Here is a 19,710-nt window from a genome sequence, read left to right as displayed (position 1 = left end):
TCCACAATTTGATCCATAGGACCACAAATAATGAGATTTAATTCATGCTATCCACTTAACTTTTGAGATTAAAGTTACAACTTACCATCTTATAAGAGTTTTAATAGATGTATGAGCCCAAGCTTAAGATATATAAGCTTTCCATAATAGTCTCTAACAATTTCTATTTTTTGTGAGATTTAATTATTTAACCCGTTACTTGACCAAATTTATTTATAACCTTGTATTAAACTTGACTCACGAGAGTTATCCAACAAACTCTCTTTAATAATTAATTTCAAAAGTATTATTAATTTTAACAAAAAATTTGTCAAATTTATAAATCAAAATTTTAATTTTCAAATTCTAATTTTGATTAATTAACATTAATTAAATCAAAGAATTTTCCCCAAAATCTAATATTTGATTTTTCTTTTAACAATTATTATATCTTAAATTGCAACGTCTAAATAGAAGACTAATTAAAAATGTGTCTAGTTTTTTATTTTCATATTTGATTTCTTGTAACTCTAGTTTCAAAAGGTTCTAGAATTAAATCAATTATTCGTTTTGACTTTAGACTCAACTACTCTTAAGCCATTAAAACTGTGTCGATGTCCAGCTTTCTTTTGAGAGGGTATTTGGAAATTTTCATTGTACTAGGGTTTTTTTTCTCTCCCCCCTTTCTCTCTCTCATATATATATATATATATAGATATATATATATATATTCATCCTTGTAAAAAGTTTTTGGGAAGAAAAATAGTGAAATCGTGACGGTAGTGGGACGTAGCCTTAGTTTTTAGGGTGAACCACGTAAATCTACGTGTTTTCCTTTTTCTTGCTTTTCTTTTATTCTGCGCTTTGTTTCTTGGGTTCCCTAACAATTGAGTATCGAGACACGGTTTTTCTTTTCTTTTTTTGTTTTTTGAGTGGGAGCAATGGCAATGGCAGAGGAAACAGGAAAGGCATATGGAGTAGAAAAGTTTGATGGCACAGACTTCGCGTATTGGCGGATGCAGCTTGAAGATTATCTGCATGCAAAGAAATTACATCTACCTCTTTTGGTGATAAAACCAGAGACAATGAAGGCTGAGGATTGGGTTCTTCTTGACAAACAGGTATTGGGAGTTATCACATTAAATCTGTCAAGGTATGTTGCACATAATGTTGTGAAGGAGAAACCGCAACAGATCTGATGAAGGCGTTGTCTAGTATGTATGAAAAGGCGTAGGCAAATAACAAGGCGCATTTGATGAAGAAATTGTTCAATTTGAAGATGGCAGAGAACGCATCAGTAGCACAACACCTAAATGACCTCAACACTATCACAAATCAATTGTCATTTGTAGAAATTGATTTTGATGATGAGGTTCATGCTCTGATCGTTCTGGCTTCACAGTTGGGAAGCAATGAGGATGGCAGTAAGCAATTCTATGGGAAAAGAAAAGCTCTAGTACAATGATATACGAGATCTAGTTTTGGCTGAGGAGATTCGCAAAAGAGATGTAGGTGAAACTTCAGGATCTGGCTATGCCCTAAATCTTGAGACAAGAGGTAGAAACATTAACAAAAGCTCAAATTAGGGTAGATCAAAATCCAGAAATTTCAATCAAAGCAGAAGTAAATCTAGATCAGGCCGTCCATTATAATGCTGGAATTGTGGAAAAATAGGTCATTTCAGGAACCAATGCAAAAGCCCTCAAAAGAAGAATGAAGATGATTCTGCTAATGCTGTAACAGAAGAGATACATGATGCATTACTTCTTGCAATAGACAGTCCACTTGATGATTGGGTTTTGGACTCAGGAGCTTCATTTCATACCACTCAACACCGAGAGATCCTACAAAATTACATTACAGGTGATTTTGGGAAGGTGTATTTGGCTGATGGTTTAGCCTTGGATGTTGTAGGTGTGGGAGAAGTTAGGATATCGTCGCCCGATGGATCCATCTAGTCATTAGGGAAGGTTCGGCATATTCCAGACTTGAGGAGGAATCTGATTTCTGTTGGAAAGCTCGATGATTAAGGGCATGCAATTCTGTTTGCTGGTGGTACTTGGAAGGTTACAAAGGGAGCCAGAGTATTGGCTCGTGGAAAAAAGACTGGTACTCTATATATGACCACATGTCCAAAAGATATAGTTGCAGTTACTGAAGCAAGTATTGATGCAAACCTATGGTATTGCAGGCTTGGTCACATGAGTGAGAAAAGATTGAAGATATTGTTGTCAAGAGGAAAGCTACCAAAAATAAAGTCTATTGATTTTGACATATGTGAAAGCTGCATCTTAGGAAAGCAGAGAAAGATGAGATTCTTGAAAACTGGCAGGACTCCAAAGGTTGAAAACTTGGAATTAGTGCACACTGATTTATGGGGACCTTCACCGATTGCATCACTTGGAGGTTCAAGGTACTACGTAACTTTTATCGATGACTCAAGCAGAAAGTTGTGGGTTTATTTTTTGAAAAATAAATCAGATTTATTTCAGACTTTTAAGAAGTGGAGAGCCATGGTTGAGATAGAAACATGTTTGAAAGTAAAATGCTTAAGATCATATAATGGAGAGTAGTACGTAGATGGAGGGTTCAGTGAGTATTGTGCTGCAGAATGAATTAAGATGGAGAAGACTATTCCTGGGACATCACAGCAAAATGGTGTGGCAGAGCGCATGAACAGAACTCTCAATGAGCCTGCTAAGTGTATGAGGCTACATGCTGGGTTGCCAAAAGTTTTTTGGGCTGATGCTGTTAGCATTGCAGCTTACCTAATAAATCGAGGACCATCAGTTCCTATAGAGTTTAAAATTCCTGAGGAGGTTTGGAGCGGTAAAGAAGTGAAGTTTTCACATCTAAAAGTTTTTGGGTGTGTATCTTATGTTCACATTGATTCTAATGCTCGAAGTAAACTTGATGCAAAGTCTAAAAAATATTTTTCCATTGGCTATGGTGATGAGAAATTTAGCTATAGGTTTTGGGATGAACAAAACAGAAAAATCATCAGAAGCAGAAATGTGATATTCAATGAACGGGCTATGTACAAGGATAGGTCAACCGTACTGTCAGATGTCACAGATCAAAAGAAATCTGAGTTTGTCAACTTAGATGAATTAACTGAAAGTACTGTTCAGAAAATGAGTGAAGAAGATAAGGAGAATGCAGAGTCACAGGTTGATCAGAGTACACCAGTAACTGATGTTCGCACATCCTCCATGAACATTAGACCTCCTCAACGTTATTCACCATCACTAAATTATCTCCTACTGACTGATGGTGGTGAACCAGAGTGTTATGATGAAGCTTTGCAAGATAAGAATTCAAGCAAGTGGGAGTTAGCCATGAAGGATGAGATGGATTCCTTGCTAAGAAATCAAATATGGGAACTGACTAAGTTACCAGCAACTAAGAAGGCTTTGCATAACAAGTGGGTATACAGAATAAAGAATGAGCATGATGGTAGCAAATGATACAAGGCCAAATTAGTAGTTAAAGGGTTCCAGCAGAAGGAGGGCATTGACTACACAGAGATATTTTCTCTAGTTGTGAAGATATCAACGATTAGACTGGTGCTTAGAATTGTAGCTGCAGAGAATTTACATCTTGAGCAGTTAGATGTAAAGACAGCGTTTCTTCACGGTGACTTGGATGAAGACATTTACATGCTTCAACCAGAAAGGTTCATTGTTCAGGGGTAAGAGAATTAAGTCTGTAAACTAAGAAAGAGCTTGTATGGCCTGAAACAAGCTCCAAGACAATGGTACAAGAAATTTGATAGTTTTATGCATGAAATTAAGTTCAAGAGATGTGAAGCTGATCATTGTTGCTATATCAAGTTCTTTGACAATTCCTATATCATCTTAATGGTGTATGTAGATGATATGCTCATTGCATGGTCTAGCATTGAGGAGATCAATTATTTGAAGAAACAATTGTCAAAACAGTTTGCAATGAAGGATTTGGGAGCTGCAAATCAAATCCTTGGTATGAGAATCATTAGAGATAAGGCTAATGGTATATTGAAACTTTCACAGTCGGAGTATATGAAGAAAGTTCTTAGCAGATTCAATATGAATGAAGCCAAATCTGTAAGCACACCCTTGGGTAGTCATCTTAAACTGAGCAAAGAACAGTCACCGAAGATAAAAGAAGAAAAGGATTACATGAGGAAGGTGCCCTATGCTTCAGTTATTGGCAGCTTGATGTATGCTATGGTGTGTACAAGGCCAGACATTGCACATGCAGTGGGAATTGTGAGTAGATTCATGAGTAGGCATGGAAAGAAGCATTGGGAAGCAGTTAAGTGGATTCTAAGATATTTGAAGGGCTCATCAGATATATGTATTTGTTTCACAAGTGCAAGTTTGAAACTGCGAGGTTATGTAGATGTTGATTTTGCTGGAGATACAGATAAAAGGAAGAGTACTACAGAGTACATCTATACATTGAATGGCACTGCAGTTAGTTGGATTTCTCAATTGCAGAAAGTTGTTGCTCTCTCTACAACAGAAACAGAGTATGTCGTTGTTACATAACCTAGCAAGGAGATGATCTGGTTACAAAATTTTTTGGCAGAATTGGGAAAGAGGCAGGAGAATAGTATTTTATTCAGCGACAGCCAAAGTGCCATTTATCTTGCTAGGAATTCAACATTTCATTCAAGAACCAAGCATATACAGTTAAGGTATCATTTCATTCAGACTTTATTAGAAGATAAAGTGTTGGCTCTTGAGAAGATTCCAGGCAGTGAAAATCCAGCTGATATGTTAACCAAGGTAGTTATTGTTGACAAACTGAAGCTATGCAAAGCTTCAGTTGGTTTGAGCACCTGATGATTAGAAGGTTTTGTCGCCTGCCTGTTGTTCAGCTGTGTTTCTTTGAAGATTTGAAGATTGAGAACTTGGATGATATCAGTCTCTAAGTGGGAGATTGTTGAGTTGTGTGGAGCCTGATTATACTGAACACCACTTGTGTTATTTAGAAATTTTTGAGGGGGTATTTTGGAAATTTCCATTGTACTAGGGTTTTTTTTTCTTTTTCCCCCCCTCTTTTATATATATATATATATATTCATCCTTGTAAAAGTGGAAGAAAATAGTGTACTAGTGTGTGTGTGTGTATATATATATGAGCATATGTCCTGGATTTTAAATCTAGAATGTTTAGTAGTTAGATTTGCATTTAACCATCACTATCTATTGGTACACAATACCTAACAATAGTTAATAGTATATCACAATGCTTAATTTTGGAGCAACATAATAGTTAACTAACAATAAACTTTGCATATCACCCAACATATAGCAGTTGCCTGTTAGATCATAATCTAATGATTGTCATAAAACGCATTTAGTTTTTAAAAAACTAAGTATGTACCCAAAAAACATATACTATATATATAAAGTTAAAAATTACTCGTAAACCTCAATACAAATCATATTTGTTAATTTACACTCCTAAAATTTATTTGCTTATTATATAAACTAGCATGAAGCAATTTTATTTACATACATACCCTATGTTGAAAAATATTGCAAATACCCTATGTTCAAAAATAAATTTCATATGTTTTTTTTCCTTCGCACCATGAATAAAAGAAATCAAATTAAATTTGATAGTTTTCATGATTTTTTTAATAATATTTAACCAAAAAAAACAATATTTACAAAGAATATTAATAATTATTTATTTTTACCATTTATAGAAAAAAAATATTTATTTTTTTATAAAATGGGTAAATCACTATTTATATTAATCAATGTTCTTAAGGAGAGATCCGGCCTCCCAATTAACTTCGCACATGGAGTGATTTTACCTTGACTAGTATTATTTTCTCCTAATAATTATTATAAAAATATTTATACTGAAGACTCAAAGAGCAAAACGTGAACATTGATTATTATTTTTAAATAATCTATTAAAATAATAAAATTAAGTTAAATAGTTTATTTATTATTTTAATAAATATAGATAAATCACATAATCAAACTTTCAAACTAAATTTGAGTTAGGAGATATTTGAACTCTCAACCATTGATTGGGAATGAAATAACATACCAACTTTTACAGTACCAAGGTAATCTATCTTCCCTCCTTTGATACCATTTATTTATTTAATAAAAAGTTAAATAAAAAATAAAATAATAATAGCAATAAAAAAGAAGAAGAAGAAGAAGAAGAGTGGGTGGGAATCATTGCAAGCAAAGAAGGGGGAGTGATGAGATGGCAGGTGATGTTGGTAATATATATATATATATATACATAAATGAAGAAAGAAGGGGATATCAAAAAAGCAGTTGGTATTGGATTCCATCCATCCATAAAAGAACCAAGCAAACAAAAACATCAAGATCTTTGCAGCCCGTGCGCGCAATCCGTGCGCGTGTCGTGACTCCCCGGCACCAAGATTTCATGTCGATCCTGCCCCCGGCCGTGCGGGTCCTGCGCTCTCCGACCACCCGCACACGCGGCGCAACAGCGCTGGCCTAACCTAGTGCACCGCTCCTGACCCACACTTTTTCCTACTTTTAATTTGTTCTGTCATCCATATACTTCTCACCACACCATGCACATATCATGAAACAACTGTCTTTTTAAGTCTATATCTTAATTCATTGTGTTTGTTGGGGGAACATATATATGCACATCATTTGCTGCTTCTTTTCTTTTGTGTGTTCTTACTTACTTATGTTTCTGCTGCATCCTGGGATATCATCATCATCATCATCATCATCATTATCATCATATATAGTTTATGTTTTGATCTTGATATATAAAAGATTATTGATTCATTAAATTTATTATATAAATATTGTCTTTGTTCCGTGAGACATGAATTGGTGGTGTTTCAGAAGAGACTTTGCACTTTTGATGATTGAACTTAAACTCTAATAATTATTTTGTTGCCTTTTGCGGTGATTCTTAATTAAGTGTATTTGATCATTCAATCTTTTAGACTCTTGATCTTTCGTATTGTTGTGATTTTATGATATTATTATTATTTTTTTTTAGGACTTTGTAGTTTTATAAAATTAATACATTTTGCATGCATGACTTGTATAGGACCTATATATATATATATATATATAGATATGCTTACTCTTAACCATCTTTCCATCTTGCAATGTATATAATCCTTGACGCTAGCTATGTTGAGGCATTAATTATTATCTTACTCTGTTGTGCATCACTTTGTTCTTTTACTCTTCAGTCTTTCTTTTTCATTGGAATTTAAACTCTCACATTTTTGTAGTACAATATTGATACTCAATCACTTAGTAAGAATCTATCTAGTTTTAATTTTACTTTTTACATGAATACTTGGATTGTATCTTGAGTATATACTTCTATTTTTCATGTATAAGAAGATTGCAAATAAAAATTATATACCTTCTATTCTGTAAATAAATTTTTTGTAATAGAGCAGAATTGTTTAAAAATTGTTTTATCTATTCGTTATATTATTTTCAAAGATATTAATTGTGTTGTCTTTTTTTATTTATTTATTTTTAAAAAAAATTGAATTAGCTTACAAACAAATCTATGCCCACCAATAACCAAAACATCAAAACAAAATTATATATATGGCCAACGACCTCTGCCTATCGATGACACGGTCGTCGATAGACTCTCACCGAGTGGTGAGAGTCGATTCTACCGAGCGACATTTCAGGAGTTGTGAATAGTGGTTATGCAGACGTGGTTTTCGTGCCACGCGCGTACTGCCCTGCTCCCACTGCTCCACCGAGGCATGCAGCGTCCCCTGCCTCTAGTGGGTTCGCCCCGCTCCTCTTTCCCAAAAAAAATTATATATATGATGAGATCAAGCAAAATAAACGAGTGACGAGTGTCTATAATTGAATATGGATCAATAGTATTGTTTTGTGTGTGTGGCCATTTACTATAAAAAATTATTTTTATTTGAAATAAATGTTTGAAAGATAAATGATTTGTGCATGCTTAGAAAGAGGCATGGACCACCAAGAGCAACCAAGGGAAGATGACAAACAAGTCAAACATTTATATGAAACATGGAATGTACAATAAAGGCGAAAATAAAATAATCCATGTTTGCCAAAGAGGGAAAGTGATTGTTTCATATAAATTTGTTCTATATAATGATTATTTATTTATCACTTGTCGGTTGATTTTCTTAATTATTTATTGTTAACCTTATTATTTATTTTGCTAATGTAATAACATTTACTTTTTAATGATTTGAACTATTAATAGTTGATGGGATTTTTCCTGCAATATGAAAATTATATTTATAAAAAAAACCTTCCTCGAGTACCACTCTTAATTCTCTCTCCTACATTATACATGGCTAATGGCTTAGAACTCAACCCAAAATTTGACAAATTTAAATTAGTTTATCATATTTTTGTATCATCTTCCTCTTATAAAACCCAACGATTGTAGAATTGATGATGTAATCATATGGCAGAATTACATCTTACTAATCTCTTTCCATGTGCTAACAATTACATAAACATGGTAGTTCAAGAATAAATCCCTTCATTGTGGTTCATATTATTCTTTACCAGATATACTTACACTTATGTATATATATACATATGTATGTGTTCGATGTCATATAATCAATAATGCGTAATTTTTTCAGACTATATAAAAGTTTGAATTTCTTATATAGAATTAGAAATATTTACAAGCTCTATATTACTTTCCCCTCATTAATAATCATCTCTTGCTTATTTACATTGCAATATATATATATATATATATATGACAATGCATCTTCTATGGACGTCCATAGATAAAAAATCTATGGACGTCCAATTATCAGCCATTGGATTACTATCCAATGTCCGATATTGATGAACAACAATCACTGTTTTAAACAATAATTATTGTATATATTACTATAGTAAGTACTGTTCATCAATGTTGGCCATTGGATCGAGATCCATTGGCTGATAATGAATGTCCATAGATTTTTTATCTATGAAAGTCCATAGAAGAATAGTCCTTTATATATATATATATACATATATATATATATATATTTATTACACTATATTGCGTTTATTTACATGTTGTATGGATTTACTTGTCATTTATTTACAAAGCATCATTCGATGATTTTTATTTGTGATATAATTCACTTGTCACAACAACACATTGATTGATTATTTAGTCATCTATCAAGCAAATCTCATATAGGAATAGTACATTAAATATTTTTTTTTTCAAACTTGTTTCAATAAATAATAAAAAATAATTTAATTACAGAGAAAAATTTATTAAAAAGTTTAACAAACCAATATAATAAATTTGTTCAAATTCAACTTTTTAATTTCTATAAAATCTCACGCATATATTGAAGGTACATTAGGTGACTTACAGATTTCATGAGTATAAATCTTCCTTTCCATACAATATTAAAAAAGGTAGTGAAAGTGCTCCTCATATAGACATTTTATAAGAAAACCTATGCATTACGAGTTGAGGGCTCAAACTTGAACCTCTTTAATCATAAAACACAGTAAATACCACTGGGTATGTCCAATTCATAATTCGCACACTCTATCTATACATCTTTGTAATACAATATTTCAAATATAGTTATAAATTTCATATATCATCAAACACAAATCTTTGAGTTAATTTTACTAAAGCCTAATTTAACTTGAAAAACTCAAATTTTATATAATTAAAAAAAATGTCATCTCAAATCTTGACTGAACCCTCATTCAACTTCAACTCAATTACGACCTTAGAATAAAAAAGGAGTGAAACAAAACAAAAACCAATAATTATTTACAAGTTGACAAAAATGTAGAACCTCTTTAGCATGATTGACAATTTGTGGACCTTGTAAGTAATAAAAACCCCGGTTAATGACTTTGCCTTTGAATTGATTCCCATGCCGGATATTTTGCTTGTTTAAAACAAGACAAGCCAGTTTGCAAAATTTCCTCCTCCTTTGCCCAAAGCTATGTTATCTCATGTCATTCATCAAGGCTTTTTGGTACAAGTGGTCCTCTCTCAATGTTGTGTATATAAAAGATATTAAGTATCTAAATCTTCTATCAAATTAAATTTTACACTATAAAATTCAACTATGATTTAGGAGGTGTTTATTTCGGAGAAATAAAAGAAAATGAGATAATTTAGGGAAGTGCCATTTATCTAAAGTAGGGGAATTAATATCACTTTTAATATTTTTGGTGTTTAATTACCAAAAAAATAAGAATGAAACTACAGAATTCGAATATTGAGTGAATTTTTATGAGTAAAAAATAAATAAATTAAAAGTATAAAAAAAAGTTAATTTTTATAAAATGACTAACTTTTTTTTATATTAATAAAAAAATTACTGAAATAAATTTAATTCAAAATCTAATTTAGTATGTAACAGAGTAAATTACACTGAGTTCTATCATTTTAAAATAACAAAAAATATAAAAATAAAATAAAATAAAAACGATTATTCTCCCCCTTCTCCCCCTTTCCTCCCAAATGAATGTCCTTTCAGAAAAAGCGGAGTTCCCCAGTTCCTACCTGGTAAGTGAGACACGAGGAAGTGGAGTTGTAGCCACGTGCAGAGGGGACCCGCACGTGAGCGAAGAGGGGGACTAGAGACCCAACAACGCACGTGGGAAGAGCCACGTGTCTATTGAGGGTGTAAGGGGAGAGAGAATGGTTGGTGGGGCAGGAGTAGGTGGGCCCCATAGTTGGGGATCCACGTCAGCGTCCACATTCACCAGACGCGACACCCACGCTCGGGTCTAATCGCTCACACGCTGCTGGCGCTGGCCTGGTCTGGTCTGGTCCCTCTCTATGGACACTGATGTCACTGCCTTCCCCTTTATTCTCATGAACCCCACCCCTCCCTATCTCACTCTATTTTTCTTTTTTTTTAACCCCCTACTTCCCACTGGACTAACACAATTGATGTGAAATTTTTTAATCTAAAACATTTTATGCGAATATTAACTATGATAATGTCTACGGAGATTAAAACAAAAATAATGGCTTTATAGAAATGACAATTGATAAACAAGACTTGTGAGTCTGATAAACCCATGCATGCGCCTTTCAATTATAACTAGTTTACTTTTGGAATTTAGGTTAAAAATCTTCATTGTGAATTTAATTATTTTTTAAAGATAATATTGATATTTTATAAGGGCAAAAAATTATAACAAGGCTGGTGTATTAAAAATTTTGTTTAAATTGGTTCATAAAGTTATTTAAACATAATTATAAGTTACTGAATAGACTAATTGAGGTCAATGGCTTTATGAAGATAAAATGCTTTATAAAGTTCAACTTGAATAATTAATAGCAAAGTAGCACTTGAGAATCATGCTTAGTAACATGAAAAAAATCAAGAACACTGTACTACAAGCCTAGATCATGACTTGATCTGACATAAAATAACTCGTGTGTCCCTAATGGCAATCTTTTCCTTTCCCATTATTATTATTATATATTATTTGTCTATTGATAGCATAAAGGCACATAATTAATTAAATAAATAAATACTCGTGCTTTCTAATCAACCTTTTATTAGTAAATTTGTTTTTCTGAATTGATTATCAGGTTTGGTGAAAAGTTTTTTATTTTGAAAATTCAACTTTTGATATTTACTAACATTAACTTGACATATAAATTAGATTAGGTATTTAATCATCCAAGTAATAAATAAAATCTATTTATTATTAATTTTTTCACAAGTAATAAGTAACAAGGTAAAGCTATTTTTTTTTTTATCTTTCCATCATTAGTAATTAAACTTTAACTGGGTTAAAGGAAAAAAAGTGTCATTAATTATCAGAATTCTTTTCCAAAAAAGTAAAAAAAATAATATTAAAAAATTATGGTGTTCCCTGTAAGTCATCTAAGTGGACACGTGTCGATATCCCCTAAGGGATTGAACCAGAGCAGCGGCCGCTGCTCGGGGAGACACGGGCGCTTTGTTAGCAAAAGAAAACACCACCCACACTCACCCGCAACCCGCACTACTGCAATCAAATTTCCAATAATACCCTTCACCATCCATTCTTCATTTCTTGTTCATACTCAAGACAGGGGTACTGGAATCTAATAATACCCGCTAAATTAATAACAGAGGGTAGGAAACAGTGACACTATCGTAATAAGTTCGAAGATGAATGGGCATTAAACTAGAGTAGTACGGAGCTATTTAATAAGGGGTAGGAAGGTGACGTGGCAGCATGGGGTGCAGCAGCGCTCCAATAAAACGACCCCCCACGACGCCGCGGCCAAACCCCATCCATCTCTTCTCCTCATTTTCCATCCCCACACCCACTAAATTTTTTTTTTAAATTTAGGAAAAATAATAAATAAATACAAGATTAAACTCTCAAATCAAGAAAGAGAGAAAGAGAGTGAAGACTGAAGAGAAGAAAGAGGCCTACTTGGAGGGAGGTCTTTCACCGGAGCTGGAGTTTGCCGGAGCCGGCGAGATGAACGCCTGTGAGTCCACGGCCCGCTCCGTCCTCGACAAGCCTCTCTGCGAGCTCACGGAGGAGGACATCGCTCAACTCACCCGCGAAGACTGCCGCCGCTACTTGAGAGAAAAAGGTAACCTAAGCTAAACTAAACCCTGCTCCTGTACTCATCCCCCTTTCCCCCTTCTCTCCCATTCTCTCCATCTCTTCCAGGAATGCGCCGTCCCTCATGGAACAAGTCTCAGGCGATCCAGCAGGTCATCTCCCTCAAAGCCCTCCTCGAACCCCAGCCCACCGACGCCGCCGCTGACCCGGGCCCGCCGATTCGTCCCAAACCTCCTCCTCCGGTACTATTTCACCCTCAGATCTTCTCCTTTTACCTCTTGAAACAATCCAACATTTTCCCGAGCTCATCTTCAAGGTCGTGACACCTCAAAAGGAGCCGATCATCGAATCCCCGTCGCCGTACCGTCGGAGAGACCCGATCCAACCGGCGCTCACCCCAACCGACACCCCACCAAGGCCCCAGCTTGCCGGAAGAGAGGAGATCACGCCGGAGCCCGGCTTCCACTCCTCCAGGTTCGCTATTCTCACGCCTTTCTTTTCCCCCAACCACGCCTCTTCTTCACTGCCTTGGTCGCTGTCGGTTCGCTCGGTTTCCACTTTAAGATATTTTTCTGACGTGAAATTCTCCGATAATGGGATCCGTTGATCCAACGGCGGAGATTTCACCCTCAGAAAAGGTGGGTTTGATTGCCATTGTGCGAAGGGACATCTCCCCGATATCGACCGTTTGATTACGACTTTGATTGTTTTATTCTCGACCACATCGACGGCTGAGATTTCTCTCTGATGGTGGGACACTTTCGACGATTCCCGCAGGGTTGCGCCGCACGTGCCGCCGGGACAGATGACCATCTTTTACGCCGGCAAAGTCTGCGTCTTCGACGGCGTCCCGCCCGATAAGGTACCAACCCATGAATCCTACTTGGCTCGGTCTGAACCGCATCGGTTTTTAAAGTAGTTGGTTTGAACCGTTTGGTTTGCAGGCTCGTGTCATCATGCAGCTGGCGGCGAGCCGGGAAGAAGACTACGAACCGAACCAACCCGGTCTTCCGGTTCAATCGAACCGGATAGTCCCGTATCGATTACCGCTTCGATCCGGCCCACCTCCCGCCCCACCACCACCACAGTTGTCATGTAATGCCGGTAATACCCCTACCCTTTTTTAAAAATTACTCTTCTAAAAGCATGAGATTGATCTGCGTGTGATGATCTTTGGACGGTTGTGATTGAATGCAGGGAGGTTGGCCTCGCTAGTGGATGACAGAGAGCGGGTGACCGCGCGGGAAATCGAGTTACCGGGTAATAATTTCGCTTTCAGCTTTTTCCACAATTGTCAATTTGTTTATTTTTGCTTATATATACGGTACCTCTAAAAAACTTAATATTCGAAACACTGTGTTTCATTGCGCGTAAAGGGTTTTTGTCTTCTACTGTTAATTTTTTTTTAATTATTTATTTGATATCCAAGATACGTTATTATTATTTTTTTTATCTCTGGGGAAGTAAAAAAATTGTATACGCATCTCTCTACCTGTAAAAGTAAAATGGTATTTAAATATTAATTAGTAAAATTATTGGAATTATAAAAAAAATGTTCTTTGGTGTTTGTTAAGAGTCTAGTTTGGTTTTTTTTCTTCTGAGAAAAACAGATTGGTGTTTATTTTTTGAAATGTTTCCACACTAGTTGTGATTTGTTTTTGGTGATTCTGCAGTGAGAACTATTTTTTTTTTTGTTGAATGCTTATTTTTCCAGATAAATATTTTTGAAAAAAAAACTAATTGATTTCCCTGATTCCTTATTTCTCAAGCATTTACTTAAAGAGTGCCAAAAAAAAACAACTATTGGAATGAGGAAGGAAATGTGTGCACATTTTGAACTAATCTTTTCAACTAGAAAGTATCCTGTACAAAGGGTACAGGAAACTCCGGCTGTTTATGTAGCTATCTACCAAAGTTCAACTTTTAACAGGACACTGGAGTTGATGTGCTCAATATTTTTCAGAAAAAAAAAAGTGTAAACAAAATATACTTTTTTATCCAGAGGTGTATCAGCAAAAAGAAAAAAAATAATAAAAAAGATAAAGTCAAGTTTTTTTAGATGATAAGGTAAGAGTGGTGATTAGGGAGGACCACCTGTGTGGTGGCCGTCGGCGTTGAGTAAGGCTCGTGGGTTGTCGGTTCCCTGGCGTTTTCATGAGAACGTCCGGATGGGGTTGAATTGAATCGGGGGTTGTACGTGTAGTTAATGGGCTGACGGGATATGTCCCCATGGAGTGGTCCTGATCCCCGTGGGCCCACTTCCCCTCTTGTCCGTTGATTTCATGGTCCCTGATCGGGGGGTCACGGAATCCATTCAAACCAACCCGGGAACCGTATTCTTGTGGAACGTCCTTTCCATGCTGGACCCAATGCCATACCAGCCTATTGTGTCCTTCCTTGCTTTCATGATTCTCTTCCCTGGATAGCTCTCTTCCTCTTTTCTTATTTTTATTTATTTATTTATATATTTTATTTTTGGCCCCAACCTGGGTTTTTGCAGATAGACAGTAGGATTGGAATGGCTACTATGAGGCCACAATCAACATTTTTTAGTGAATCATTTGGGTCTGTCATTCATTGCATCCTCGGTTTATGATTTTCAATCATTGATGTTCCTTTGTTGCTGACCATTTTGATGTGGTTTTGAAAGGAACACAGAACATGGGATTTAATGTACCTTGTTGTTGGACTGATCAATCCTGAAATGAAAGGGTTGCTTATTATGGTAAGCTTGGAATGATGTATGTGGACCTATTTTTTGACTGAAGAAACTGAGGTTGTGGCTTGAGATTGCCCGTAAGTTGGCATCAAAGCTAATTTATTGATCCACCATATGGTTCTAAGAAATTCGTGTTGGGTCCTAGTACCATATAATCATTATATCGTGGAAAGTAATTACTTTGATTTTGATTAGTTTTAGTGTTCATGTGCATGGCATCTTTTTTGCTTCTGAGTATTTTGTAGAATGGTACATGCATTTTATGAGCTCTAGGAAATAACTTCTATGGGAAGTTGGTTAGCCTACAAGTATTATGACTGTTTTTTTAGTAATAAATTGTTTATAAAATCAACAGTGTTGACTGTTGGCAAAGTCAAGGCTGGTGGTTAAATGTGGATGGATAAAGCAGTGCATGAACACTCTTTGATGTTAGAGAACTAAAGGAATGGCAGCAATTTAAGATATATTTTGAGGATTGTATTATAGCTCCTTTACTTTCTATACGAGAAAGTTGAGTTAGTTTTAATGAAGTGTGGAAGTCTATTTTGGTTAAAGAAATCAATTAGGGAAGAAGGCAAGTAAGATTGATAAAATTTGTGGTGCAAGATATGGGAGAAGGTTTTCAAAAGGAGTTGACTAAGCTCTTGATTGGAATATGGGGATAGCATGACCATTGATGCTCCAAAGCAGTTTATGAAAGGCATGCCATTTTAAATTGAGAACAATCTTTTGTCTGTTTATTGGTTTTATTTATTTCAAACAGTCTCGCACTCCCATCGCTATTACTATCAAAATCGTCAAGTTGTTTGAAATTGAAAATTTGGGATCAATGATATTTGAAACCTGAAACTCTTGACAAAATTGATGATGGTTTCTGATGGATATTATATCAATTTTTTTGGGAGTTAGTTCATGTTAACTAATCAAACTAAAATATACTTAAATATTATCTCATCCATGCAATAGCTTGAACTTGAACAACTAGTTATGAGTGTCTGACTTGGTGCATGTGAATTTTTTTATTAATCCAAGATATGACTTTTCTTTTTCGAAGCTATCATCAGTCTATCGAATACATGATTATGTTGATGGAATGCTTATGTTGATCTAATGAAATGAGGTATGAGTACAACACCTTCCTGTAAATTTAGGAAAACATTAATCTCCGTTATTCTTTTATATTTTGTATTTGTGTATATCCTTGAAAATCCAGAGAATTGATTATATAATTTGGTTATTGATTTAGAAAGAGAAATTGTGCAAATAGATTATGCTTATGTGTCAAGAATTAAATTAATCAAGATAGGACAATATGCTGGATGCGCCCCTTGTAAACACTATAAGTGTTGGTGTAGGAACAAGCCTTTAGCCTAGGCAGAGAAGATGATGCCCTTGACAACATTGGTTTATGCCATTCCTTTCACAGACGAGTGTTATGGACGGCATTTTAATTGAAATTTATCCTCTAGTTTCAAATTCAACTTTAAGATTAAGCACCTAATGGATAAGCTGTGTATGTCATTGATATTGTGGTAGCATCTGATTGGTGATTTCCTCCGCTAAAATATCTGCCAAATAAATTATCTTATTGTATCTGAATATTACGTTGTTGATGTTACTGTTGATTCCAATTGAATTAGTAGCAGGTTGAAGGATCTTATGGGGCCTCATGGTATCTGCTTGGAGTGCTCATTTTAAGAGCTTTTGAAAATTATTCAAATTTTAAGTGCATGTAGAGCTGTAGTAAATTATGTTGCACCATGTCTGTATTCAAATTGGGATGATTTTATGATTCTAATGATTCTTGTATATACTGTTATTAAAATTGTTTCAAAAATACTGATTCAACATAAGTTGCATAAACATTGTCTTTAGATGATGCTAATTTTTCTGTGCTATCTTTTCTTTTCATTATGTGATCATTTTTTTTACCTACTTCAGAGTGCCCTTCAAGCAGAAGAGCTTCTTTGCAACGATATCTTGAAAAAAGAAAAGATAGGTACACAATGCTTCTGTAGTGTATGGTTCATTACCAGCCATTATTTCTTGTGTAATGATCTTTGATCTTAAAATCTGTGCTTACTTTTTGACTTGGCAGGTGCAAGGGTAAAAGGGTTCCTGGAGGGCTCTGTCCTAGTATGGACTTGATGTACTTGAGTCAAAGGCTCAAGACGCACGTCCCAAATGAGCACTCTGGTCGAAGTGATATGGGCTCCCCTAACCAACCAAGACCACCTAGCACACCTGGTCGGTGCAGCTCAATCGAAACCCAAAGTCAAAAACTCCACATATCATTTGATCTCAATGACGATGGTAAATGAGAACAATTATTATTTGCACAATTTATATTTATGAAGTATGTATTGTGCTTTTTCATAGCCACAATGGAGTTTTCTTAAAGGATGCTGTTGCCATATTTGAGTACTGTTTCTTTGCATTTTAACAGTAAGCATCAGAAGTTGGATTGTGTATGATATAGAGATCAATCATTGTCCAAGTTTAGGTATGTGTGGCAATGAGGAATAATGAGTTATATGGCCTTGAACATATCTAGCAATAAAGAATAGTCAAAGAGAAGGGCAAGGGTAGACCTTGTACAAAATGAAACAAGGCACAAGAGTGGATGGCACATAAGATTACAACAGAACATGTGCAAAATGTATTGGTTTCTGTGATTAGGATTGTGCCTAAACATGTGGAACCATGTCATGCAATGAAAATTATCAGCAACAAAATAATTATGGTTTCTGGTGACCAACAGTGGGTATGGCATTGGCATGGCCCTAGTGTTTCAAACTGTGATCACATTTGTACAAGCGATGACCTGGCCACATTTCATGTCTTCTATGTAGTCTGCTTATGTTGTTAGATGGCCACATGTAGCTGCATTTTTGTACTACTATTAAACATGCCAGCTAGTCCCCATTGCTGTGGTGCAAGGCAGTTTCATTTTTGGATTATCTATTTAGGTTTTGTTTTTATTTTATGTTCTATATTTCTCATCTAGTTTCTTATGTTCAATTAATGTTGTTCATTACTGACTACAATGTTGTGAATTTTTTTAAATGATTTTTAGTGTTTTTCTATCTTTTTGGGAGGAAAACACCTTCATTATAGATGCCTTGTTAAGATTTCTATTACTTCATCATCGTGAGAGAAACTATTGTTCGTTAGGTTTCTCCTCAAATTTCTTTATTTTTATTTTTTTATTTTATATATATATATATTGTAATTTACTTGATACATTGAGGATTTATAGACTTTGGTAATAGTTTCTTGCATTTTTCAAGCACTTTTTATGGTGGAACTGTATTCGGCTGTTGCATAATTTATGAGTTAATGCAGTCGCCCCTTGGCTGCTTACACACTACAATAGATAAATGCAATGTTACTTTTTTTCCAAAAATCTGTCTTGAGTCATGACTAGTTGATTTTGGAATCTTAATAAAAACTATCTGGCAAGTGGAGTGCCATCTTCTGACTTATTTTACGGAGGCAGAAATGTGAATAGCAAGTACTTTCCATTATTAATTCCCACCTTTGTTTGAATTGAGTCCTATGTAATAGACATTTGCATATGCAAAGGGATGCTGGAGGCTCCCACCATCACTCTTTAGCCTTATTTCCTGCTGAGTTTTTATTATTTCGGTGCTTCTGCATAACTTCAGTCTGCCGCTCTTTTGCGCAGCTCTACTTTTGCTTGTACCAATGCAATTCATTCTCTACTTTTTATCTTGAACCAGGTAGTGGCAATTGAAGGTCCCTGGTGACATATAATTTGCTACTGACCCAGCTATACACATTCCAATAAAGCAGAATCAAGTTGGACATCATCATGGTGAACAGATCACTGGACTCAGTTAGTTAAGATGACTGGCTAAAGCCACGAATGTGCAGCTTTACCTTTTGGCTTTCGCTCCAAATGTTCTTCGATATAAATGAAATTGGATCTTAAATCTTTTCTTTGTCGGCAAACTTGGTCAACAGGCATGGCAAAATCATTATCAGGGGGGGTACAACCAGAGGCTAGGAAGGTAAGGGATGGCTTTTTGAGATCACATCGAACCGCAGGGAAGGCACCTGGTTTTTTATGAGATGAAATCCAAGCTGCAAAATCACTAACTACTGTTTTATCTATGGTGAATATCTTTCATCCTTAGTGGATGTATCTAACCGGCTAGCAAATGCTAGGATCCACATCTTCATATGCTATAGTTCTTAGATGTGTTTGAGATGTTATAAATATTCAGAGCTTATTGTTCTATGTGGACAGGAAACATCTACTTTTATGTTCTGAAATGATCTCAATTCATGGGGCTGCTTTGTACAATGTATGTATACCCTTCTTGTAGTTGAGTTACAACTCCATTACCTGTTGGAGGTTTTAGAAGTCAGTGAATTAGAAGTTATATCTTTTATCTTTTATATAGTCATCACATTTAATTCAAATGTTTTTTTTGCTTTTTATGA

At 35.2% G+C, this 19,710-nt stretch overlaps 1 protein-coding gene across 1 annotated transcript; it reads left to right on the top strand.

Annotated features, from left to right (window-relative positions):
• Window positions 1-12,328: 12,328 nt before the first annotated feature.
• Window positions 12,329-19,710, top strand: LOC120283965 (protein TIFY 4B-like). Its single transcript, XM_039290789.1, has 9 exons — window positions 12,329-12,549; window positions 12,630-12,763; window positions 12,838-12,995; window positions 13,299-13,383; window positions 13,466-13,625; window positions 13,719-13,781; window positions 17,182-17,239; window positions 17,339-17,553; window positions 18,984-19,710. The coding sequence occupies exons 1-9, from the start codon at window positions 12,432-12,434 to the stop codon at window positions 18,995-18,997; spliced, it is 1,005 nt and encodes a 334-aa protein (XP_039146723.1). The 5' UTR covers window positions 12,329-12,431; the 3' UTR covers window positions 18,998-19,710.

Source organism: Dioscorea cayenensis, chromosome 19 (assembly GCF_009730915.1).
Source record: "Dioscorea cayenensis subsp. rotundata cultivar TDr96_F1 chromosome 19, TDr96_F1_v2_PseudoChromosome.rev07_lg8_w22 25.fasta, whole genome shotgun sequence".
Classification (NCBI taxonomy): Eukaryota; Viridiplantae; Streptophyta; class Magnoliopsida; order Dioscoreales; family Dioscoreaceae; genus Dioscorea; species Dioscorea cayenensis.
Note: the sequence above shows the minus strand (reverse complement) of the source record. Positions and strands in the feature narration are given on the sequence as shown.

What these genes read in the sequence shown, in the direction of transcription:
- LOC120283965 (XM_039290789.1), top strand. Translation starts at nt 12,432, where the DNA reads ATGAACGCCTGTGAGTCCACGGCCCGCTCCGTCCTCGACAAGCCTCTC. An exon ending in ACAGTTGTCATGTAATGCCG is followed by an intron (nt 13,626 to 13,718) that starts GTAATACCCCTA and finishes GATTGAATGCAG; the next exon opens with GGAGGTTGGCCTCGCTAGTG. An exon ending in CTTGAAAAAAGAAAAGATAG is followed by an intron (nt 17,240 to 17,338) that starts GTACACAATGCT and finishes TTGACTTGGCAG; the next exon opens with GTGCAAGGGTAAAAGGGTTC.